General features: G+C 46.4%; 4 protein-coding genes across 5 annotated transcripts in view; all 4 read right to left on the bottom strand.

Annotated features, from left to right (window-relative positions):
* PXK (PX domain containing serine/threonine kinase like) overlaps positions 1–8,550 on the bottom strand; it is a gene marked incomplete at both ends in the record, with an annotated part of 30,734 nt that extends 22,184 nt beyond the window's left edge. For both annotated transcript variants that reach the window (XM_079540154.1, XM_079540155.1), the window contains 2 exons: positions 534–584; positions 8,449–8,550. In XM_079540154.1, coding sequence (XP_079396280.1) covers positions 534–584; positions 8,449–8,550 — 153 coding nt within the window. The remainder of the gene's footprint in view (positions 1–533; positions 585–8,448) is intronic.
* Positions 8,551–10,827: 2,277 nt separating this feature from the next.
* Positions 10,828–11,343, bottom strand: HTD2 (hydroxyacyl-thioester dehydratase type 2; the record flags this gene model as incomplete). Its single annotated transcript, XM_079540144.1, has 1 exon — positions 10,828–11,343. One exon carries the CDS (start codon positions 11,341–11,343, stop codon positions 10,828–10,830), a length of 516 nt encoding a protein of 171 aa, XP_079396270.1.
* Positions 11,344–11,380: 37 nt separating this feature from the next.
* Positions 11,381–13,051, bottom strand: RPP14 (ribonuclease P/MRP subunit p14; the record flags this gene model as incomplete). Its single annotated transcript, XM_079540380.1, has 5 exons — positions 11,381–11,437; positions 11,800–11,878; positions 12,646–12,722; positions 12,790–12,874; positions 12,966–13,051. 5 exons carry the CDS (start codon positions 13,049–13,051, stop codon positions 11,381–11,383), a joined length of 384 nt encoding a protein of 127 aa, XP_079396506.1.
* Positions 13,052–19,087: 6,036 nt separating this feature from the next.
* The window catches only part of PRKAR2A (protein kinase cAMP-dependent type II regulatory subunit alpha), a gene marked incomplete at both ends in the record, with an annotated part of 49,052 nt that continues 44,344 nt past the window's right edge, over positions 19,088–23,795 (bottom strand). The window contains 4 exons of the mRNA XM_079540252.1: positions 19,088–19,221; positions 19,779–19,917; positions 20,600–20,665; positions 22,616–22,690. Coding sequence (XP_079396378.1) covers positions 19,088–19,221; positions 19,779–19,917; positions 20,600–20,665; positions 22,616–22,690 — 414 coding nt within the window. The remainder of the gene's footprint in view (positions 19,222–19,778; positions 19,918–20,599; positions 20,666–22,615; positions 22,691–23,795) is intronic.

Here is a 23,795-nt window from a genome sequence, read left to right as displayed (position 1 = left end):
CGTGTGACTTCTGGATGTATGATGTGCTGCCAGAGCACAGAAAAGAGCTTTCAATGACATCTTGACCAGAATAGAGATGCAAGTCTGAATATTATTCCAAACAGCTTTCCCAAAACTATTTGTCAGCAGCTGCCTGCAAACAGTGTACTTCTGCTATGTTAGAGCTATATGAGAAGTAATAACTTCATGACCACCTTCATCTCTACTTCTAGGTTTTACTGGCTGTGCGTTAGCATGGCTGTGATTTTAGTACTGAGGAAGGCAAACTGGTATTTGAATTAAAAATGACAGCCGTACCAATGTACAGTAATCACACCATGACAGAGACTTTTCCTGTTTTCCTGAGACATTCATATCAGCAGAGCCTTCTGCAGCTGGCAATAACACTTTCTCAGCTTTTGACCATTCAAATACTTCATGTTCTCAATTTAAATCACTATTTCCCTCTCCAGTTCACATTTCAGAAGCTAGAAAGAGCTTCAGATTCTTCCTGAGAGGCATCGTGGTTCATGAACCGGAGTTTAAGAAATTACCTGCCAACTGTTTTCCGCTGAAACTCCTCTCTGAACACGGATTATGTATTCCTAGTGAAAGAAAAAAGTGGTTAGGAACAAGAACTAATGAGCTGAACAGTGTTATTAGATACGGCTCCAAGTGTGACCACATCCCAGTTAGGAAATGCTCAGAAGCAGAAAACCCAGATCCAGATTTTCAGCTTCAAGGTGAAGACCCATGGCCAGCTGCCCCCCCTCTGCTATGCAGAGGTCCAAGAGCTTGCAGAATGAAGCACTCAACACTGTCCCTCAGTTAGGGAAAGAGCTCTCTCAACAATGAGAAATCCATCCTCTGGTCCTGGAGAATTACTGTCTCAACCACCACAGGACCCACCGCCACCCCATCAGCTGCCCAACTTCTCATCAGTTCAGTGTGAAAAAGGTCACCACAACAGTACGCATAACTCCAACGCACCAGTTTCTCAAGATGGCAATCCTTCATTTCTAGGGCAAACTTAATGCTACCTATTTATACATTAAATATGCAGATATAGCCGGCCTCCTTCAGATTTCAACAACTGATCATCCTTCCACCTCAATTACATTCATAAAGCACACCTGTCTGCCCTTGTGCCAAGCGGTGTGTGAGCGCCCTGCCAGCCACCCTGCCAGCCGCCGCCTGCAGCACACACACCTCACATGCTGAACCGTTTGCTATTCAGGTTCCACGACTTCTCTCACCCCACTACAAACTTTCAAACATTCTTCATGCAAGTGCTGAGTGATCTTCCAACTTCAGTGTTGCAGAAACAGAAAGGCCAGAGCAGAGCACCATGCCCTACAGTTTCTTCAGATGTTAAAATCAATGATGCATTCCAAATTACCATGAGTAAGCAATGAAGAAATAAGGAAAAAAACAAAGGCACTTCCATCACCTTGAGTTTTTATGGCCAAGTTGTCTAATATGTAACAATAACTGCATCTACACACCTGGCCTCTACCTGCACACTGAACACATCATTCATTCGAGAGCTTGATCCAGGCAGTGTTACACATTTAGTTTGCAGTTAGCAATTCAAGATGGGCATTTATGAGTAACCTCTTTCAGATACAATGAAATGTCTTCTGGTTTTGGGAGCTGCCTCTGAGACCACACAGAACTAATTCTTCTAAGTGAAACCAAGGTAAAGGCTTGAGGACTGAAGAACAAAAATGTACCAGAGAATCCCATCTATCAGCCTCAACTAATCCAGGATTTATTTACTGGGCTTTTCTTCCAAAGCACAGTGCTGCTCAGGCAAGAATGCTATTTATTTCATTTTCTCAAACTCATTTAAAATCCCCTTTATCAGCAACAGCTATCAAATATCCGTTGCAATTTTGAACCACACATCCTGAGAACAAATTCAAGACCAGGAAGCGTGAAAACCAAAGCCATGTAAAATGCTCAGTATTCCAGCAGCTGAGATGGAAGTGACAGAAATGGAGGTGGGCACTCAGTGCCCCGGAGGTGTCTGAGAACCATGGAGATGTGGCACTGAGGGATGCAGCCATGGGCACGGTGGGGCTGGGCTGGAACTAAATGATCCCAGATGTCTTTTCCAACTTTGATGAGTCTATGAAATCCAAGATGTCACAAACCAAAGCGTGTAACTTTGATACTAGAATTAAAGTGCCCATATTCAGCAAGTCACACTTATGTGCTCCCCATATTCTCTCCTATTACTCATTTGACATTACCATCATTTTCCTGCAAAACAGGAAGCACAAACCTTCACAAGTGGTAACAAAATCCGAGAGTCAATTCCACCTCAACCAGCAGAATCCCGTTTGGAAATTCTGTGACATGCGGACATGTGGAAATGGACGCGTGGAAACCAGGATCCACAACTAAAATTAACTTTCCTTGACTTTCCCTATTTTGTGGCTGTTACTGCATTTTGGGAAGTAGGAAGAGATTGTTTCACTCGCTGCCAAAAAATGCAGCAACTGCTTATTCAGCAAGTCTCGAAGGAACATTGGCTATTTCTCCAAAAAAAACCACATCAGGGATGACTCACCACGCTCAGTCATTCATCTCTTCTAGTATTTTGAAAGCAGCAGAATCACTGCCCAATCCCTCGTTACCCAGCAATTAACCTTCCCTGCTGTACTCCACGAGGCACTCAGGACAGCAGAGCACACCATTCATTAACTGACTGTCAGAGCATCCTGCACACACCGCTGCTCCGATCAATACCACAGCCATCTCTGCTGCACAGCACGGTGATAAACAGCTCTCATTTCCTTCCCTGCACTCAGATCTCATTTTCACAGGAAGACTGTATTACAAAAACATGATGGGGACACAGCTATTTTTTCCACAGTGTTCTCCCATCCAGTTCTGCTTGGGTGCCCTCAAGCATTAATGGAACACCTCGTTTACGCTGTACAACAAGAGAGCATCGCTGTGTAGAAGCGGCTGTTAGCTCTGTGCTGAGAAAGCAGGTCCCAGCACGCTCCTCCATCAGTGCTGAAGGCAATGAAGAACGGGCACTCAGCACCACTTGGCCAATGCAACCAGTGACAACACCTGAATGATCTTCTGTCTTGTTTGCCACAGCTGACGTGACCAACAGTCCAAGAATAGCTACAGTAGAGAAGCCATAATAAGCAAGACAGCCCCACTGCCAGCACTGCCCCAGTCACACGTGCCCAGCAGAGCATGGCATGCTGAGTTTTACAGAAGTTGCCTCAGTGCAGTGATGAGCTTGTTGTGGGATCCCAACCAGCACCGTGTCCATAGGGCCAAAAAAGAGCTTCCAGCTCTGCAAGGAAAATGCCTCAGCACACAAAAGGTGTCAAATTCTGCTCAGAAAACATAATGATTTCCAACAATTTTAGACTGAGTCGGTCTGATGTCAGTGGGACAGAGACTGTGCCCACAGGAAAAAATGCGAGTGTAGCAAGACAGGCACACTGTTTGGCTGCATTATACAGAATAGACAAACCCGATAGACCAGGTTTTGGAGAAGGCTACCAACTAAGCTCAGTCCTGCTGAACATGCTGGGTATTTAAAGCCAGGCTCATCAAGGCCTAAATTAGCTGCACTTTCCCTCAAGTCACGCAGAAATTCCCATGATGTCTTCACTCCTACATGAACAGCTCAACATTTTTTCCAGGACTCAGTTTACCGAGGGACTTCACAAAGATTGCCAGTTGGCACAGGCAGGCTGTGGCTCTTGGAACAACCCCACACAACAGTGTGACACGTGGGTCCAACACAGACCCTCTCCTCTAACCCCAACCCCGGATCCCATGCAGTCAGGTCTGAATGTCCACTGCTTTGCTCAGCACTGCTGAGCCAGTTCCTGCCACCAGTTCAGTCTGCCAGCAGTTCAGTACACATATTTACACACATGCTTAAAGATGCCAAGCAAAGCACTTTTACCTATAGGATCATTTCCTGCTGCTCTGTTAGACAAGAGGAAAACAGTGCAGGGAGAAGGGAAAGCCGTGTGACCCCAACATGTCAAAATGTTTAACGCTGTTGTTTATCATCTTTCCTAGTTCATAAACAGAAAGCAAATGGAAGAGAAGGCTTTTGCAGAGGTGAAATCAGAAAAAAACAAATAGTGCAATGAGAAGTTCATATCATTAAAAGTAGAACCTCCCTGGCCAGTACTGGGTAATATGGTCTGTTTTCCCACGAAAATCATCTCCGAATTTCTGGCTCAGGACAGTCAGCCTATTTCACAGATTTCTGCTCTACATCTTGTAATCCAACAGGCTTGAAAAGCCAACCACTACAGGGATCCAGGTCACCTTCAGATCACATCAACTGCAAGTTTGAAAGAGCTTTATTTTGTGAGCATTAAAGAGAGGAAAGCCTAATGAAGCATGAACGCAATCCCTGCATAAGTAGGCTGCACTGAAACTATTTCTAATAAGAAGATCTTTTAAATGTTTACTTAGAAAATCCCCCATGTGAAAAGCAGCAACCAAATGAGGCAAACTGCTTGGCTCAGCACTCCCTGCGGGCAGAGTCCTCCTTCCCCACAGCACTCACTGCTCCCAGCCCCTCTGATGCTGCAGCAGCGATGCTTACCTGCACTGCACGTGTCTGGGGATGTCACACAGTTCCACGGTGGCTGTGTGGCTTTGTGGCAGTGTGAGCTGCTCAACAAGGACAGCAATGAAGTAGGACGACTACGGGAAAAATAGGACACGCGTTTACACATCATGAAATGTACTGAGCAAGGAAAGCTCTGGGGAGCAACAAGAGAAACAAGGGCATCCAATGTGCTGCACTGCCACGGCCTTTGTCAGAAAGGGAAATGCACTGTACTGCTTGGGAAAGACTCAGCACTCAACAAAGGTTACACTGCAGGATCTCTAAGGAGGCAATATTCTGCCTGCAGCCCATGCAGATGCCATTCTCACTCAGCACGTTCACTACTGGAAACCATAAGGTTGGAATACTCTAAATAATCCGTGATGAAACCACTCTCATTCTCAACAAGAGGTCAACCTCACCACATGCTATGGGGGATCTGTGTGTCCAAACATCCAGTGAGCGAGCTCTAAGAGCTCCCTGCCCAAAGCCATCTCTAAAGGTAATCTGAGGAAATCATTTTTCAAAGTGAAGGCAAACATGTAGAGATTGAACTCCTCGTGAAGCAGATGGGCAAAGCCCTCTGCAAGCTTTTAAACTAACGCTGGAGTTCCAGAAAGAGAGAGCACCACTGTTTGCTGCATGGGAAAAAAAAGTAGGAAATAATACAGGAAAAACATAAATGCTTTCTGAAGCATCAACAGTCATCTTCACTTGTGGAGAATGAAAATTTCTGGGAGTGTGTTACAAGAGGGATTCATTTCAGCTCTTCACTTCCAAGTGCTGTTCAGACAGCAATGGACTGGAGCAGAATTGGCTGTCTGTCTACTTCAACCTCAATTTGAAAAGGAATGAAAAAGGAAAATTGCTTTGGAGAAGAATGAAGGGGTGTTTAGAAGTAGTGGTTTTACTACTTTTAAGTGCTCTGAAACGTGTATGTACAGATGTGTCATACACCTAAGCGATTATGGAAGCATGCAGCTACCAAAACTTACAGAGAAAGCCACCTTTAGACGGGGAGCACACAGAACTGCAACATGAAGCAATTTCAGTAGCGAAAATGTGTAAAACCTTTGGTGCTGGAAGTGCCTCCCTGTTGTCAGCACGCATTTGGCATCAGGTGGAGACACTTGCAAATGGTTTCATACAGCGGATGTCATCTCACTCCCACTGAAGCCAAGGAGCACTGCGGCGACAGAACAACTTCATTTCCTGCATAATGGCTGGACGTGGCCCTGCCAGCAGCACGAACCCAGCCTGCAGCAGGTGCCCCGCAGCCACTCGTGTCTCAGTGCCACTCAGTAACATAGAAAATGAGTTGTTTCCACCTTCAACCACCCGTGGAGGAAACACAGAACGACAAACGCCGCTGACGATGTCCTTATTGCCACACAGAAGCACGGAGGTTACAGCCCAGCTCAGATGTACCAGCACGGGGAAGAACTTCCAGCTCTTTTCACTTGGAAAAGAACAGAGAGCTCGTGAGCAAACCACAGCATTCTGCAGCTGCTTTCCTCAAGTTCTAAAAACAACCGAGGGGGTTGCCATGCTCTTACTGAGCAGAAAGTACAAACCCTCGAAAGAACACTCCAGCTCCAAGCTGCTGCTTTCTGGACAGTTCAGGTACAATGCAGTCGTTTCAGGTTTTGCTTTCAGTTTTATTTTTCAGCTTCATCTTCATCTCCAGGAAAGAGAAACTCAGTGCCTACCAAGCACAGCCCTTGACTCAATGCCATTCAGTTTATATTTACTCACTCTGCTGTATCAAATCTAAACTAACAGAAGCTGCTCAGAACAATAGAGAAGCGAGCTGTTCAATTGACACAAACCTTCTGCTGGGTGTTTCATGTGCCATGGAGCCCTTCCTGAAATTCCCCACCTTTTCCTTCACTGGTTGCTCAGAACACAAGCTATTTTCTACACCTGGCAGATGGAGGCTTAGTTTTACAGATGTTTTTAGGAGGGATAAAGAACAGAATAGACTTACACCTTGTTAGGAAATCACTTGAAGGTGGGGGACAAAACCAAAGAGTTAATGCAACTTACTTACTTCCAACTATAACATAACAAACTGTAACAGTCCTGATGTACCACAGAAACATTTCTACTATACCCCACCTGCTAGATATTTCTTAGAGAGGATTCATTTATGCACCTCTTCAAGCACAAGGATCTGTTGGTGGGATTATTTATACCAGGCAAGACCAAACAAGAGATAGCATTACCAGCAATAATCACTCAGGTCCTGGGGATACAAGCTGAAGTGTCCTAAGTGACAAAACACTCAATTGACATCAAACACGAACACAGGGCTCCGTTACAGCTTCCTGAATTTGGTTATCCTGCACTGCTGTTCTACAAACCATCTGTGCTACAGACACTTCAAATCATCTTTCAACTATCAACAGGGCTTCTGCAGTAAAACAAACAATTACTAATAGATGTATCTTAGAGACAGACTTTAAATCAAAAGGCGCAGTGCTTCAGCGTTCTGTTATTAACAAAAGATCAGAACAAATCAGTTGAGGTTTCTGAACATCCATTAGCAACAGAGTACAGAGATGGAAGGTGAGGGGCTGACATTTACCATCAACCTCACCCAGCCACGGCAACAAGCACACACTCTGGATTGAAAGCCTGCTCCTGAATACTCATTCTAAAAGGATTTTGTGTTGGTTTTTTTTTTTTTCCTAATCAGACTTACACAAGCCAAAGGAACAAAACAAGCTGCTACCATCACTTGCACTTGCAGAGAAGTGCAACAAGCCACAATAAAAATGAGTTAACAGTGAAACAGATCTGGGCTGCTAATAGGCAACGCTGGAAGTGACACAACTTCTGCAGGTCCTGATGCAGACACCCCACAGCCACCAGAACAGACAGAAGCACGAGGCCTGCTGGAATATAAACCTGGTCAGCCTCATGTATAGCAGGAGATGCAAGAGGGGGATGCCACGGCCTGCCAGGTTCACCACATCTGCAAGAGAAGACTTTGAACAGAGGAAGACTAAGAGCATCAGTTAACGCGAGCTCTTCACATATAAGAAGAGTAACACACAGCATAACGCTGCTGAAGCACGGACCGCTTGCCTCAGCCCGCCCCGTGCACAGCGCGCTGCCTGCCGGCCTGCTGCTGCCGCAGGGCCCAGCATCGCTGCTCCCACACGGCCAGGAGCGGCAGCCGGCTCGCTCTGCTTCTCTGCCACACGCCGCTCGCTCACCCCCTAACAGCGCAGTTCTCAAGGCGGAAAACAACCACGGGCAGGAGATAATGAGGGCTGTCGGTGCGCGCTCACGAAGGCGGCCTGCAGGCAGCCGGGCCGGCCGTGAGACGCCGCTCCGGGCAGCTCTGCCAGCACCGCCTGCACGGGGAGCGCGACGGCACCGCGCCGACATCCGACAGGGCGCGACCCATCGCGGCGCAACTTCGCCTCGGCTGCCGAAACGAGGCGGCGGGACCCATCGCCGCTCCTAAAAGCCGTCACGGATCACGAGAAAAGCAGAGAGCGCGGGCGGTGCGAGGCCTCCCTGCGGGCGGACGAAGGTCGGGACACAGCCGAGCCCCAGCAGCGGCCGCGCCGGGTCACAGCGCGGGCAGAGCCCGGCGGCAGGCAGGAGCCGCGCAGAGCCACGCCGAGCCGCCGGCACGCGGGGCCGGGCGGAGGAGGCACGGCGCTGCTGCGGCCCTCCGCGCCCCACCTCGCAGCACCTCGGCGGGACACCGCGCCGCACCCCGCCCCGCCGCAGCCGGACCCCGCCGCTCCCCCCCGGCCCCGCTCCCCCCGGGCTCCCCTCCTCACCCCGGGCTCCCCTCGCCGCCCCTCAAAGCCCAGCGCCGCGGCCCGGCCCGCCGCCCTCACCGTGTGCGAGTGCAGGCTCTGGCTCGCTTCGATCTGCGCTGTCAGCGGCACCGTGTCGTCCAGCAGCACCTTGCCGGCCGGCGGTTTCTCCATGAAAGCCATACCGCGGAGGGGCGACGGGAGCCCGGCGCCGCCGACCCGCTCCTCCCCGGCCAGCTCCCGGCGCGACCGCCGCTGTCAACGGCAGCGCCGCGCCGCCCCGCGCCGCCCCGCCGGGCCTTAGCGCCGCCGCCCGCCCTGCGCCGCGACCGCCCGCCCGCCAGGGGGCGCCGTGCCGCCCCGACGGCCTCGCGCAGGGTTCTCGGGGCGCCCGCGCCGCTCGGGCCTCGCGCGGCGGGAGCGCGGCTCTCGCGAATTCACCGCCGGGGCGGAAACGCCGAGCGCAGCCGTGCCGTACCGCCGACGCAGGGTGGGATGCGGGCAGCTCCGTGCTTGTTTCTGGCTCTCGGGTGTTGAAACCGCCATAAAAAGTTCAGCTAGGATTCAACATCTTCCCCTCACTCATCTGAAATCTGTACAACTGTTTTTTTTCCCCAATAGAAATCAGTTAAATTTCCTTACAGCGGTACTGAGACCCTATTTGGGAACCACAGAATGGCCAGGGTTGGAAGGGACCTCAAGGATCATGAATCACCAACCCCCTGCCACATGCAGGGCCACCAACCTCCCCATTTTAGACCAGGCTGCCCAGGGCCCCATCCAACCTGGCCTTGAACACCTCCAGGGATGGACAGGGCACCCACAACCTCTCTAAAGAACTTCCTCCTGACATTGAAGCTAAATCTCCCCTCCCTCAACTTAAAACCATTCCCCCTTGTCCTGCAGTTATCTACCCTTTCAAAGAGTTGATTCCCCTCCCCTCTGTAGGCTCCCTTTGGGTACTGAGGCTGCACTGAGCTCACCCCACAGCCTTTTCTCTGGGTTGAACAAGCCCAGCTCCCTTAGCCTGTCCTCGTAGGGGAGGTGCTCCAGCCCCCTGATCATCTTCACGGCCTTCTCTGGGCCCTCTCCAACAGCTTTGTCTTTCTTACATTGGGGGCTCCAGACCTGGACACAGTACTCCAGATGAGGCTTCACAAGAGCAGAGCTGAGGGGGACAATCACCTCCATGTCCCTACTGGCCACCCCTCTTCTGATGGAGCCCAGGATACCATTTGCTTTTCAAGCTGGAAAGCCCACGATCCCTATGTTTCAGTGACTCCCATAGAGAGCTGTATGCGGGAACGGAGGGTCGGTGCTACAGGGAAGGAGTGAGAAGGTTCGTTGCTGCACTGCACCTGGATAGCTTAGCTATTTTACTAGTACTTTCATTGCATTGTTTGAAGGCAAACTTTCTCTCCATAGTGTAGCAATTGTACAGATCAATAGCGTGCGAGAGGCATTACAACAAAGGTGTGATGACAGAAAGATCAGCACGACAGAAAGGTGCTACAAGGGAAGGGAAGAAGATTGCTCACCCGTATCAGAAGATTCCAGATTCACAGGAGAAAGCTTCACCAAGGAGAGAACTCCAGAAGGAGATCCTTTCCCAGTGGCAGCCAGCCCTTCAGTGAGGACTACAGCTGAACTGCCTTCACCTGTGCTCCCAAGGCTGACCGGGTCCTTTCCCAGGTGCTCAGGCAGGCCAGGACTCAGCAGTTACCACACACATAGCAAACAACAACTGAGGTTATCTGCATCAACGCAGAATGCAGTTCTGCTGCAGAGGAGATGGGAGGATAGCATTTGTTTGGCCATAAAATTATGGGCCGGCCACTGAAAAGAGCCCATGCTTTCAGGAGATCTCCCCATTATTCCCGGTGAAATATGGCAAGAGCTGCACCTACAAGCTTTATCAGAAAGCACACATTGCTTGTATAAAGGCTGACTACAACTTCCATGTAAAAGTTAGAACGGTGCAGAAAAGCACACTGCAGCAACATCAGCCAGAGCTTCAGTCAGATTACCTGAAGAAATCTTGCAGTATGTGAGTGTCAGCACTTCCACTTGTCTGGTTTACTGAAATGCACAGCACCATCCCTTCTCACGCGTTTGTTAGCAATATAACTATTTTATAAACAGCAAAAATGTTCTGACTGAACTTAACTAGTGTGACCTGCAGACGGGCTGAAAGGAGCAGCCTCACTCCAAGCCCTGTGGCACAGCAGATGTTTGTCTAAATGGGCCACGTCTGTCAGATGTGAGTGCCCAATTCCAGAACTGCACAGAAAAACTGAAAGGTTTCTTGATGCAGTTACTCTCAGGATTGTGTTTGTTTGCTGTTGATGAATGATCATAGAGGTTTTTTTGTTGCAAGTTTACTGCATTAATAGATGGAACGTGACAAAGGCGGTCAAAACCAAGCATACGTTTCTGTCTTTACTGTGAAGAAACACAAGATCAAGAGCTCGAACTTGCTGGCACCATGACTTTCACCATCCCTTCCATAACAGTCTTTCCACTTTCTTTGACTTTACACGATACTGAGACGCGTGCAACAGAGCTCCTCAGTTGTTTCACTTCCACTGCAGCTGTCACTTCTTCTCCAGTATACAGAGGAGCTGGAAATCGAATCTCCTGAGAAAGAAACACACAGCCCTGACCAGGCATTTTAGTACCCAGAACTGCAGAAATAAGTCCATTGATCAAAACTCCGTGTACAACAGTTCTACCAAATTTAGTTTTCTTGGCAAAATCTTCACTTAAATGCAAAGGATTTGTGTCACCTGTTAAATGAGAAAAAGTAAGGACATCATTCTGTGTAAAAACTCTGGTAAGTTCAGCTTTGTCTCCAACTTTTATATGTAAATTCTGAAGTAATGGACATCTGAACAACAGGTTGGTAACCGCCAGCTTTGTTGAAGCTCTGTGTCGGAAATCCCCTCTAGAAATTCCACATCTGAAGAGCAGCAACATTTCAAGGACCTTCTGACAGTCCACCCAGACTGGAGACTTAGTCCAAGACCAGCTCCCTGCTGTTCCCAGCTAACGCAAGAAGAAATGGAGATGTCTTGTTTTGGGGGAACAAAAAAAGAAAAAGAGAAGCATTAAAAAAAAAAATAAATCATCAAATGCACCCAGAGTTGAAAATATTTAATCCTCCCATTTATGTAGAAAATTTTAAAGTAAGAGCTATGACTAAGCAGAAATTTGTTTAGCCATGGCTTCAGAGACAAAGAATTCGTGGAAGTCACTTTATTAAGCAGCATCCTCAGGGGGAAAAGACAAAAGGTCTGGAGGTACTCGTTTATGCATCCATTTTTACATGAGGTCATTACTGACTTTTAGAAAGGGAAGAAATGGGATGAAAAGGAAGAAAGGTGCCAAACAAACTTGCAGCACAGCACTGATGGTGGGGAGGCCCCCTCCTACCTGCAGTACCCGGAAGGCACACCGCCTGTTCTGGTAGAAGCCCTGCAGGGTCAGAGCACTCCACAGCTTGACGAGGCCTCTGAGTAAAAATAAGACAAAAGACATTAAAGTTTTTTTTCTCTTTTCCCGCAGCATAAATGTTTTTAAAATATGTTACACAGAGAGTAATGAGGCAGACTTTGACAACCTGTAACGCACCAGTGAGTTCTGGTAGCAGCTCTGTGTCACGAAGGGTTGTTATAAGGGCTGTACCCTCATCCTTGACACGGGCAGATGCTAATGGTGACCATGTTACGTTACTGGCCCTGTTCTTAAGTTCTTCCTGTGCCTTTCAGTGCCATTTCCCCCACAGCACCTGCAGCTGTCTCCAACATTTAAACCTGACCCCCATTCTCACAGGAAGAGATTTAGAACCACACCTTCCAGCAGGGCTTTGCTCCTCCAGACCCTTCTGTTCTACAGCAGGTATGGATGCACACGGGTCACAAAACCTTAGGGACTTTTTATTTCACAGAACTGTTAAGAGATGGATGGGGCACGAGAGGTCGTCCGGCCTCACTTCCCCGCGATGCACAGGGACGCCCACAGCCCCATCAGGTGCTCACAGCCCATCCAGCCTCACCTCGGCTGTCTGCAGGCATCCAGCACCTCTCTGGGCAGCCTGTGCCTCCCCCGCCCAGCCTAGCTCTCCTCTCTCCAGCCTGACACCGCTTCCCCCGTCCCGTCACAACAGACCCAGTCTCCTTTCTCACAGCCCGCCGTTTCCCTCACGCTCCACGCACCCGGCTGTACCCAGCTATTCCTCACAGCCCACTCTCCGATGGAGCTTTTTCTCGCGCTCCTTACCCGCTAATCACTCTCAGGACGGCACAGAGACTTTTCTCCTCGTACGCCAAGACGTCGACAGGCAAAGCGGCCCCAACCTGCACACAGAGACGCCGTGAGGCGCAGCCGGGCTCCGCGCGGCTCGGCGCGATCCGCCCGCCTTACCTCTCCGTGCAGCTCCCGCAGCGCCGCCACCACCAGCTGCTTCAGCTGCGGGGCGCCGGGCCGCGCCGCGCCGTCGGGGAGCTCCCTGCGGGGAAACAGAGCGGAGTTGGGGCTCGGGGGGCGGCGAGGAGCGGGGCGCTGAGGAGCGGGGCGGCGAGGAGCGGAGCCTTACGCACAGGCGGACCCGCAGGTAGCAGTGCTGCGCCGCGCTCACCAGCACCCGCCGCTCGTAGGCGGCCGCCGGCGGCTCCGCTCGCTCCATGCGCCCGGCGGCGGCCGCCCCTTTCTACGGCGGCTCGGCGGGGCCGCGGCGGGGCGGAGCTGCAGGCGGTGCTTGGGACCGAAGTGCGGGACGGAGGCGGGCCCGACGATCTGCCGGCCTCGAGGACGGGCAGCATAAGGAGGTCAAAGCGCCAATTAAAAGCTTAATCAGCAGCCGGATGGCTTGTTGAGAAGTTTGTGACCGTAAACGGGACCACCGCGATCCCTTCGCGGAGCCGCACGCGCGGTGCTACGTTCGAACACGCGTAGCGTAGCAGTAAGGAGGCGGCGCTGGGTGCTGCGTTCGAGTCCCGGCTGTGGGGGACGCGTGGGCACAAAGCCCTGGGATCGTGTGGAAAAGCAGCAGAGAGGAGGGAAGGGCCTTCGCTCTGCAAATAAATCAAAACTGTAATAATTTAAAAAGCACCCAGGATGAAACAGCCTGAGCTTGAGAACCAGCTGGATGCTTCTTCTAAAACTGCATCTCGTCAGGAATTGATCTGAGCCAGCATGGCAACACCGCAGCGACCTAACGGCCATCCCGTGCAGCCTGAGTTAGGGCCCTGCTCACGGGAAAGCATTTCCCACCTCCCTAACCGCTCTCTGACCGCTCTGCACAAAGGAACGCCGAGGTTCTGGGTAGCTTTCCCTATTTGACCTTTGGGTTTTGTCCCCCTGGCAGCAATCCCCTCCATCCCATTCCCTGCGAGCCCAGCTGCGTCAGGCCATGAAGGGCAGGGCTCCTGTGCCGCAGGCAGCAGCGGGCTCTCACCTTCCTCCTGCTGATGCAAATACAGCATACTTATGTCAGCTAAAGCCTGCAGTGCTTTAAAGGAGATATTTGTAAGAAAACAGAAACACGGTGCCCCAAAGCCTCCCTGTAAGCATTCAGCAGAGCTCATTTCCAACCACATCAAAAGATTCCAGTCTCCCAAGCAGGCTGTTGGATTCCTAACAGGCACCTTTTCTAGACTACTCTCCCACCTAATTTAAAAACTGACTGTAAAATACTAAATGCTTTAAACAAAGCTTAAGCAAAAGCAGACGCGAAATAATGTTTTTCCAACATTCAACATGTACCAAGGCTCATTTTCTCATCAAATTATTAGTGAGGTTAAAAAAGGCACAGAATGCAGCAGCACCAAGCGAGAACTCAAGGAATGTTGTGATCCTCCAAGGAACAGAGAAACAGCACAGAGCCCAGATAATCTTCCTACAGTTATATGAATGATATTCATCAAATATGCCTGAGCTGCCAGTTTTATTTGGAGCAATAACATCTACAGAAATTTCTATTCCTTTTTAAAGATGACAGCAAAATTTTATCACTGGAAAGCAAAACGTGCTGGTCAGATCGTGTACAAACATGTTCTGGTTGTTGCAATAGGGTGAGTGCTGTTCTCCATAAGCCCTGATAACAGAAGGAACTCGGGCACTCCAGGGAAATCTGGGTAGCTGCTGTAAATCCCACTCTGATGTACTCGCTGTGGGGGGCTGTCAGCTGCAGGGAGCAATAAAGAGCACACACACACTGCACCAGGAAGGCTGGACACAACATGTCAGTTTATTAACCAAAAGTGAAGCCGAACCCCAGAGTGGTTTAACTTTTTAAAACCATATGTTTATATGGCAGATACTTTTTTTTTTTTTCCACGTTAACACTGTACTGCAAGAATGAAATTTTGCAGCTGTTCACCCTTTGAGAATCAAATACTAAGTGTAAAATGAATAAGGGTCCCTCGAATCAATTAAAAACATATTTAACTCAAAAGAACAGACCAATTTTAAGAACTGTCTTATGAAATTCTCCCAAGTGAAAGACTTTCAAAGCACTTGGAGCCTTGAGGTAGCAACTTTATGCAGAATTTAATTCCCCTCCTGCCCCACAAAGCAGAGGAAAATTAGTAACGCATTATTAGCTCCAGCCAGCTAAGCGGAGTTGAGTGTTCTCTTATGAGGTTAGCAACTTTCTCTTCCACCTTGGAACAGCAGTGTAGTGCTGCAGACATCAGGAGAAAATCCACAAGGAAGGCCTCTTGAAATAAAATATCTGGTTTGAAGGAAGTGAAATGATCAGCAATAACCGTAACAACAAAAATTATCTGGAGTGAAAAGAAACACAAAGTGTTTGTATTTTGGCAAGACTAGTTTACAAATACACATCAAGAACAAGAGTCCATCTTCAGCCAATGGAAAAGAAAGACTGGAAGTGACATTCAAAGGGATTTCTTCTTTGCCCTCTGTGCAAAATTGCACATTGTTTTGTTTTGCCTTTTTAGAAGAGAGCACTCTTGCCCCCCCTTTTTTAAACATTGTGAAACGTGTGCAGTTACATCAAATAGAAATGGAAATGCCAGGATATTCGGCCACTGAAAGCTCCCCTCACTGCCTTCACAACAATCACAAGCAGGGAATCAAACTCTGTTTCCCTCCAAGTCTCAAAGACACTATCCTTTATACCCACTTTGCTGCTGAGTTCTTTGATTAAAAACTAGACCTCTCTCCACTGTAAATTTCAGGGTGTCCACAGCAGATTTACTGTTCACTGAGCTGTAACAACAGCAACAAAAACAGCGGTGTGCATTCTCCTCGTTTGTGAGGAACAGTCATAGTGAAAAGGAATAAGCTGAGATGCAATAATGCAGGCAGATCTCTGCAACCAGGCACTTCACTCCCCAGTCACAGTCATTGCCAGCGTGTTTTCTGACCTTGCTCACTGCTGTGCCGTGTGGCTAACCAGGCGGCGTCCAGCATCTCACTGCAAGCTTTGGACACTACCTTCATGCTTCAAGATGGCACAGAACATGATGGTTAAAGCAGACTAATCATGCACACTGCAAACTACAACGCTGTGCACCTTCTTAAGGTGGGCGAGAAGGACGAGCCTCCTGACAGACTCACTCTCCTTCAGCTCAAGGATTTGAGTCAGGTTGCCTCTTCACACTACAGAAAGAGGTCATCCTGGATGCAGGATGGTATTGCCCAATTTGCTTTTGCTTCAGGGAGTCTAGAGAAAGATAGAACTTCGAATTCTTGTTCTTGGATCCCAATCTTCTGATTTTCTGTTCTCATCTTCTCCTTTGACTTCTAGAAGCCATGAAATCCTCCCTTCCAGGTAGAACTTACAAATCTAACATCAATCTGGGCATTTTGTTATGTTTCAAAACAATTGCCAATGTTTGCATATGCTGAGGAACAAAATCTTGTCCTGCAGAGAGAACCAAGGGCTGCAAGAAACAGAATCCATCTGAGAGACAGCTCAACCTTCCAGGTCCCTCTGAATAGGGGATATTCTGCCTGGGAGCAACAAAGGCCCAGCTGACAATTATTCACAGCAAATCTCTCTTTAGTTCACAGGACAGCTTAGGCAGCACTTAACTCATACTGGTTTGCAGACCAGTTTATGTCTGGGTTGCAGGACAGTCTAAGTTGGCTTCTGTCTTGGAACCCAAAACATCCTGAACTTTAAAATATCAAAGACTGTTTTCACTCTTTTGTTTGTTCTTTAAAAAAATTAATAATAATCCATAATTAAAAGAAGGATATTGTCTTTGGTGTTAAGCCTCAGAAGCATGACAGCATGAATGAAGTACCTGCTGCTTCTTTGGCTGTAATTTATCACACAAAAAAAAGAGAGAAAAACTAGCCCAGGAAAGCAAAGGAAATTCACTGCTCTAAAATACATGCAGTTAGAACAGCTGCTACACATTACAACCAGGACTTTAATACTACGGAAACACCCCGTTCAGTGGTGCCCATTACATATCACTTGCATTTTATAAAAATATTACTCCAATGACAGTAACTGGACAACAGTCAAACTTATCAAGTTGCCATCTTACTTATATTGCAGGAACTGGGAGGACTTCATCTATTTAGGAGAAAGAAAGTCACCCAGTAATCAACTTAAAGTTGCAGCAGAGTTTTCTGTGCCTTAAGGAAAATATCCACCATTGTAACAACTAGAAGCAGAAATTCAACATTAGCATCCTTCTCCTCTTGCTCAAACGGCTGTGAATCAAGCCAGCACATTGTTACACCAGCATCCACAATTAAAATATCATAATCCACATAAAACACCATTAAGTTTTTATCACGAGCTGCAAAACATAAATTCAAAGGGTCACAGATGAACTACCTACAAATTTCATATCTTTATCCTGGGTTCCATCAGAAAAGAGGTGGCCAGCAGGTAACTGGGAGGGAGGTAACTGTCCCTCTCTACTCTGCTCTTGTGAGGCCCCATCCAGAGCACTGCATCCAGATTGGGGGCTCCCAATGCAAGAAGGACAGAGAGCTGTTGGAGAGGGTCCAGAGAAGGCCACAAAGATGATCAGGGGGCTGGAGGTCCTGCCCTACAAAGACAGGTGAGGGAGCTGGGCTTGTTCAGCCTGGAGAAAAGAAGGCTGCAGGGTGAGCTCAGTGCAGCCTTTCAGTACCTACAGGGAGCCTACAAACAGGAGGGGAATCAACTCTTTGAAAGGGTAGATAACTGCAGGACAAGGGGAAATGGTTTCGAGTTGAAGGAGGGAAGATTTAGGTTGGGTATCAGGGGGAAGTTCTTTACTGAGAGAGTGGTGAGGTGCTGGAACAGCTGCCCAGAGAGGCTGTGGATGCCCCGTCCATCCCTGGAGGTGTTCAAGGCCAGGTTGGATGGGGCCCTGGGCAGCCTGGTCTAAAATGGGGAGGTTGGTGGCCCTGCATGTGGCAGGGGGTTGGAGATTCATGATCCTTGAGGTCCCTTCCAACCCTGGCCATTCTGTGATTCTATATAAATATTCTTTTCACACCATAAAAATGTCCTTCTTATCATCTGATTCGTATTTATATGGTGCTCTGATAAAATCTCAGCAGAATTAAGTTCATTAAAGCTGTGGAAACACTCTACCTACTAAATGCTGCAAATTTAACAGGTATTTTAGATAAACATAATTAGCTTAGTTATCACCTAACCCAAAAGATTCCTCAAATACACCAATTGTCTAGTTAGCAAAGACAAATGCTGACAACTTTTGAAAGGCTTATGAAATCAGTGGCATTTGAAAGCATTCAAGTGTCTAATTAAGTTAAAATACTGTGACACTGGAAGGAGGGAGCTCCTGTAGATAAATACAGAAGTAGTCTTCCTTTAAATTACAAAATATTCATTCTTAAAAAGCTTTAAAATTGAGTCAGACAACAGCACCCTGGCAAACTTGCAGTATAAAGGATCTCTGTAAATGAAAGAAGGTCATCTATTGTGATTTTGACACCATATATATATGTATATATAGTGTCAGAAACATGGAGCAAATCTGGGGAGAAGACAACTACAACACCTCCAAGCCATACAGTCTGAATCACTGCACTTTTTTGGGAAGCATGAAGTAATTTTCTTTGCTGCTCAGAAAACACTTAAATTTAGCAATGCTTCATTTTCTGCATTTTGTTGCTAATCAGATTCTCACCTGTGTCCCCAGCTCAGTTTACTTGGTTTAATGAAGTACCTGCAGTTTTCAACAGGTGGAAGAAAGTTTCAGTGCCACCTTACTAACTGGCTCCATTGATATTTTAATGTCAAATCCAGCTGCTACAATTAAAAGCAAATTTGGGTAATTGAAGTGTTAGAAAGATAATAAACCTATCAAAGGCTTGTATTCCACAGGTTGCCTCTGAGGAACAGGCAACCTCCTGCCACAAAATTTGATCTGAAAATTTATCCCAACAGGAACACCAGAAGGAAGGAGGCTTCTGTATCTTGCACACTTTGGGTGTTGCATCAGGCACTTGAACTGCTGGACAGATGCCATTCTGAATCAAGTAAGAGAACTCAAAGTTAGAACCATTTTTAATCTAGGTCTAATAATGAAGTATCAGCAGCAAAGTGGAGGCAGGGAGTGAGCAATCCATCTGTGCCGAGACTTGCTTATGGTTTCTAAAATGCCCAAGAAGACAGCAGCATTAACTGTTCCGTAGTGTCCATTTTCCTTGTGAGTTGTGTTGCTGATAGGAGGCTTTTTTGTGTCTTGAACTAAGAAGGCACTGAGGTACCCTGTGCCTAATTCCCTGGATCCAACAGGTCCATGCTTGAGCCAAACATTGCCACCAGCTGCTCCTCATAATGCGTTATATTCCTCTTCATAATGTCCATGCAGGGTCCAAGCAACCTCTCAAATGCTTGCACATCCATGACTGCAGAGAAGTAAAAATATGATTGTCAAGTAGAGTCCTTTTGGATAAAACAATCTATTTTTTGAAGCTGAAGCAAAGAACTTCAATGTAACCCATTTGGTTTTGAGGCTTCAATGGATGCTGATCTCTTTCCGCACTATTGCTTGGAGGAACAAGCTTAACACACACCTCATCTCAGAAGTCAAACACACACCGTGCAGGCATTAACAGACACCTGGAAGCTGTGACAAGCAAGCTAGATAAGAGGCTAATGCTTAAGTCTGGAGTCTTGGTGCAAATTCTCCTTTTCAAAGAGCACAGAACACACATACAGGAAAACCAAGCTGCTATGCAGTTATCCCCACCCATCTGAAACTAGATGTCTGAGCAGAAAAGCAGTGGTGCTTCTCAAATTCCAGCAGTCATCCACTTCAAGCTATGCGCTTAGCTTCTAGAATCTGACCACCTGGTGCCAAAAGGCTGCCAGACTTTGAATAGTTTCTCAGTTAGGGGTAGTTCACAAAACAATAAAAGACCAGAAACAGGTAACTAGATACACACAGAGAACATCTGCTTACCTAAACATTTGACCTCTCCAACAGCATAGGCAGAGGCTGCCCTGGGCTTGTTGGTAACAAGTGCAAGCTCTCCAAAATACTGCCCTCTGTGACACCGGGCAATCTCTACTTCTTGGTTAGCTTCCTTACTCATCATGGTCTGCAAAACAGTACATTTTAATTACTCTCATACAGTTACGTCTTTGTATAAGGTTCAAATTAATCCCAGATAGACTGCACATGTGCAGCTGCCCATTGGTTTACAGCTTGCAAACTAGCAGCTCCTAAATCATGCCCTGTAATGTTATAACGCCTTGACAGCACGTTCAACTGCATGTTTGGTTAAGTGTATGCTGGCCCATAAGTTTTGATGTATTCACTGTTGCAAAGTTGGGAACTGCTACACAGCCTAACACAGCTACAAAGTTTTGTCATAGATAAGACTTCATCCCAAAGGACTGCTTCAGACTGTACAGGAATCTATTCAGATGCTAATGGATACCGGAGTTAACACACCCCAGCTTTTTCTTCCTTGCAGTTTGCTACAATCCTACAAGAAAGTTTCATTTTGACCCTTAAGGCCAGAGAGAATACAAGAGATCAGTTTGCAGAGTAGACAGAAGAAACAAACCTTCCAACGTTGGCAAACTGACTCCTGCCCACTTCAGAACAGGCATGGGGATAAAAAACACACATCGCAGTTGTGACAGTGATGAAGTACTTAAAATGATGTCTCAAAGTCAGTCAAGTAAGGCTTCTGCACACCGCAGTTAGCCAATCAATGATTTAAGCCAATCAAATCAGGGATTAATTTAAAATCTAATCACCCAGTTCAAACTCACCTTGCTTTTAATCATGATTTTTACTTCACCAGATTCTACAATATAAAAGCAATCTGCTTTATCGCCCTGTGAAGAAAAGGTAAAAAATACGTATATATTTTTAGTTTATTATGAAAGCATTTATGAATGGTATTATTCATTCTGAACTGGGCTTTGTGCAAGCCATCAACGTGAGGAATTACACAACACTCGTGAAAATAAAGTGAAAAAAGAATAAAGCATTCAATGGCATTACACTATTTAAGGAAAATAAATCACATCAGGAAAGTGGGAGAAAGTAGAAATCGTAGCCATTTAGAATCAAGTTCCAAAACCATACAGGAACGTGTAGTAAGAACTTCTGTTTTAGTTCCACTCATCTGTTTCCAAGAAGTCCCATGGAGTTACAGAAGAAATTAGGCTCTTATCTGTGGTTCTTTCTGAACAGTGCTAAGTACTGAAGTACGAAGTTGCTCGCTTCCTGTTGCCAGCTATCACAAACTGCTGCACTCAGCGCGCTTCTTAACAACGCACTGAATGCTCAGTGCTTCTAAACTGGAATCAAACTGAGTAGACTTCATGGGGACTTCACGTAACACCAGCAGTATGGTTTAAAGCACCAGTAGTATGATTTAAAGCTACTGCTTTCAGTCACACTGCCCTAACTGACAGATCAAATTCCAGAAAGATAATTAAAATGTAACATTATCCACGAGAGAAAAAGGATTCATGCTCCTGCTGCAATCGCTGTAGTACAAGAGCTATCACCATCATTTCCAAGCATGAAATTTCATCATCTCCAGCAATGTGCAATAATCACCCAGATCAATCCAGAATATTAATCCTACTTGTAATTTTCCTTACATGTAATTACATCCTTATCCTTAATTCGGCTGTTACAGATTGAAACCAACCCTGTAACTGGATCACTGACTGCACAGCTTCTGAGAAAGCTTTGATTCTGCTGACAGCCCAGGTTTCTCAGGCTCTTAAGCAACAAGATTTTCAGCTTACACAACTGAGTCTTTCTGGAAAGAAGTGATTTGGCTGCATTTTGTTATCAGCAAACCTTGTTTTCTTGCATTGTGTTAGCTGATATTCAAGTGATTAAGATTAACTATTCAAGACACTATGAAGGATTCAGATTCTGCTTACAAAACAGGGAGACCTGTGACCAAACAGCCTACCATTCCAGGTAAGCCAAGCACTTCCTTGCATTAACCCCTGCTTAAAATAGAGCACTTTCTCAAAATAAATATACAAAGCTACCCCCCAGCTAAGATTGATGCAGAATTCTTGTGTTTCATCTGTAAAAATACTCCAAGAAGTCAGTTCTGTCACAGAAAAAAAAAAAGAAAAAAAACTTCAGATTGAATTTGTCCAGCTTTATGTTTCAATCTGGCCTTGATCTACCACAGCAGACATTACAGTTGACTGAAGTCTGACTATTGCTAACACTAAAATACTCTTTTTAAAGGCATCTGGAAAAATAACTTTTTAATTAAGTGACAGTTCTTTGACAGTACAGTTAACTGACTTGCTATCAACTAACAAAACATCCCTATCGAGCTTGTTTAGCTCTGTGCAAATCACAGTCCTGTCGAATTGCTTGATTTTGTTGTTTATTCAGACCCAGAAATTGGAGGTGCTCTGGATGTGCTTTGGGATTCCCTATTTAATCTGGTTACAGGTGCCTACAAGAACTGCACCTCAGGGCTTTCATGAAAAATTGCAAAGAGAGACACGTAATTTCAGCTTCTTAAGGCTCCTTCCTCTTGAAGCCTTGCAAAGACCATTTATAAAAAACAAATGGTCAAGAGAAGGGATTACCCAGAAGCTAAAGCAGTAGAATAAATATATAACAAAATATGTGCTGGTCCTTCCCCACGTAGTCAAAAACTGGTTAAACAAATTGAAAGTTTTAAAAGAACAAGTGATGCCAACTTGATCCAATTAACACGATTCTGTGAGTAAATTCCACACAGGAACAAAAACAAAGAGGGGAGAAGGACAGGTGGGAATTCATACTCCAAGTACCTGAGAAATGATACGTTCCCCGTCCTGATACACTTTCTCTCCTATAACATCCACAATTTTCATTCGTTCTGATGCCTGCAATGAAGAGGAAAATCAAGCACAGTTACCTGCTGTAATAAACTTCATAACTCAGAAATTAAGCGCTCGCTCAACAGAAACGTGCTGAATCTGGCTACTGAAAAATGCAGCCCCACACGACTTCATAAACTGCAGCACAACTTTCAAGACTACCAATGATCAATGAAAAAAATTCTCATTTTCTAGTGCCCAAACCTGAAGTTAAAAATGGCTGATTTGGCTGCTTTAAACAAAGAAAAAAATCACTTCCTGCGAGATTCAGCTGAAATCTGAAGAAAGCCCTTCAAAAAATCCCAAGTACTTCCCAAGAAACCTCAATGAAAAATACTAATTCGTTTTCAAAATATTTTCATTGCTACGCACTTGAATGTCTTTGGTTGGTTGGAGTTTTTTGTGTGTTTATTTTGGTTGGTTATTTTTCATCTTAAAGCTCACTGCTAGATTAGCAAGAGGGGATATGAGAAAGACACTGGATCTAAAAATTGTAAGCAAGCACTGCAACAGGATGCCCTGCAGCAAGGTCAAGAGGTACCAAAGTGACACGCAGTGAAATGTGCTTTGGCCTTCACACACAGGAAGGGAGGAAGGACAGTTAAACTTATCTCCAGTGCTTCCTGCTGCCCATCCAGCACATCACAAAACAAGTTCAATGGTTCAAAGCAACGTAAAAATACGTTAAGAAAGGAAGAAAATCCTAAACAGTTAAAATGAATACCTCAACACGATTCATTTTTAATCTATTCATTTCACAAATGCACCTCCATCTAGCCCATGTTTGAGAAACTGTTAATTACAATCCACGCATGATTCAGCTGCAGTGTGTCATGCAAAAAGGCAGCCAGTGCTAATGAGATTTTTCTCTTTTTTGAATCCTTAAACTTTTATGAGTCATCTAGGGCTCAGAAAAAAATCTCACTGATGGAACTAGTTTAAGCCAGTCATTGAGGGAGATGTTGTGTAATTCACCCCTTCCACAGCTATCAGCATAGGTCCAAACTAATATATTCTGGAAGCCACTATTTACACTTATGATGCTTTGCAATTTCGTAATCTTCTCTCAAGAGGATTGAGAATTATTCCCAAGTGCTAAAGATTAAAGCTG

The sequence above is a fragment of the Tetrao urogallus genome (genome assembly GCF_951394365.1).
Source record: "Tetrao urogallus genome assembly, chromosome: 10".
NCBI lineage: Eukaryota > Metazoa > Chordata > Aves > Galliformes > Phasianidae > Tetrao > Tetrao urogallus.
Note: the sequence above shows the minus strand (reverse complement) of the source record. Positions and strands in the feature narration are given on the sequence as shown.